The sequence below is a fragment of the Octopus bimaculoides genome, chromosome 5 (genome assembly GCF_001194135.2).
Source record: "Octopus bimaculoides isolate UCB-OBI-ISO-001 chromosome 5, ASM119413v2, whole genome shotgun sequence".
Classification (NCBI taxonomy): Eukaryota; Metazoa; Mollusca; class Cephalopoda; order Octopoda; family Octopodidae; genus Octopus; species Octopus bimaculoides.
The window spans coordinates 29034030-29035276 of NC_068985.1; the positions used below are offsets into that span (position 1 = coordinate 29034030).

General features: G+C 34.7%; 1 protein-coding gene across 1 annotated transcript in view; it reads right to left on the reverse strand.

Annotated features, from left to right (window-relative positions):
* Window positions 1-1247, reverse strand: part of LOC106868348 (protein sel-1 homolog 3) — a 58071-nt gene that overhangs the window by 17985 nt on the left and 38839 nt on the right. The window contains exon 17 of the mRNA XM_052968032.1: window positions 744-827. Coding sequence (XP_052823992.1) covers window positions 744-827 — 84 coding nt within the window. The remainder of the gene's footprint in view (window positions 1-743; window positions 828-1247) is intronic.

A 1247-nucleotide genomic window follows, 5' to 3' on the forward strand; every position in this document is an offset into this window, starting at 1 on the left:
CGTATAATAACATCGTATTTTGAAGCTATTAGAAGATTTGAATTTCTAAGTAAATTCTTTCGCTATTACAAGACATTTAATTTTGTTTCCATTTAATAAATTTACAAACAGTAGTATTCTGCATTGCCTGAGTTTCTAGGAACTGTTCGAAAACTATAAATAGCTTACAACCGTTTTCTGCAAAAGATGCTCCCCTATGCAAAACTTAGCATAAATTTGTGTCAAACAACTAGGAAGATATATATATATATATATATATATATATATATATACATTCATTTTTATATATTATGTAGATTAGCTCAACAGACACAGCTTATAAGATGTTTTTTGTTTTTAGTTTGTTTTAATAAGTTAAAGGAGAAAGGGCAAGCCCTATGACTTTTACAGGCTCTCTCAAGCACGAGATTGATGTGATCGATTACCAGCCTGAATATCTCCAGAAAAAATGCGAATGATAGTGGATCCAGAGATTTTTTTCCTGTTAACAGCAGAAGGATTAAGTGGTGCTATTAAACTGAGCAGCTCTTTCGGCCTACAACTGCCTCAACTAAAATCTAATTCAACGTAAACATTTTTAGTACCCATATACAATTTACCTTCGGATGCTTTTATATACATGCTAAATTCCAACTAATATCTACATGAAATGTATTCAATATCAACTTCGCATGATGAAATATTTCTTCAAAATGGAAGCAGAAATAATTATTAAAACATATACAGAAGAAAAATATTCTTACTCGTCTTTGTTCCTAAAAGCATGTAATCCTTTCCTCAGCATGTATCCTAGCGAAGGATTTTTTTCAGCTATAAATCTCGCCCATCTGGAAATAAAAGAGAAAAAACTTGTGATTTAACCACGGTACCTATTTCAGGTAAATAAGGCTAAAAATATAATTATGTGCGGCTCATACACTTCCCTCCATACACTTACTGCAGCTTTGCCCTGGCCTCTGAGCAGACTATCATGACAACTTTCTTTGTCATGGTCAATGCGATGATCACACGCTACACACCTTCCTTCCAAGCACTGCTATAAACAGTGGAAGTGAGCTAGAACGTTGAAACTTAGTGCACATGCCCAGCAGAGTTCAAGGTCAATCCGTGCCCTGCAGCTTTACTCTGCGTGCTTTCGCTTCATTACGATGGCAACAGTCCAGATACTTATTTATCATACCTCGTGTGTTTATGTGTGTGTGTGTGTGTATACACACGCATTATCTTTTACTTGTTTCAGTCATTAG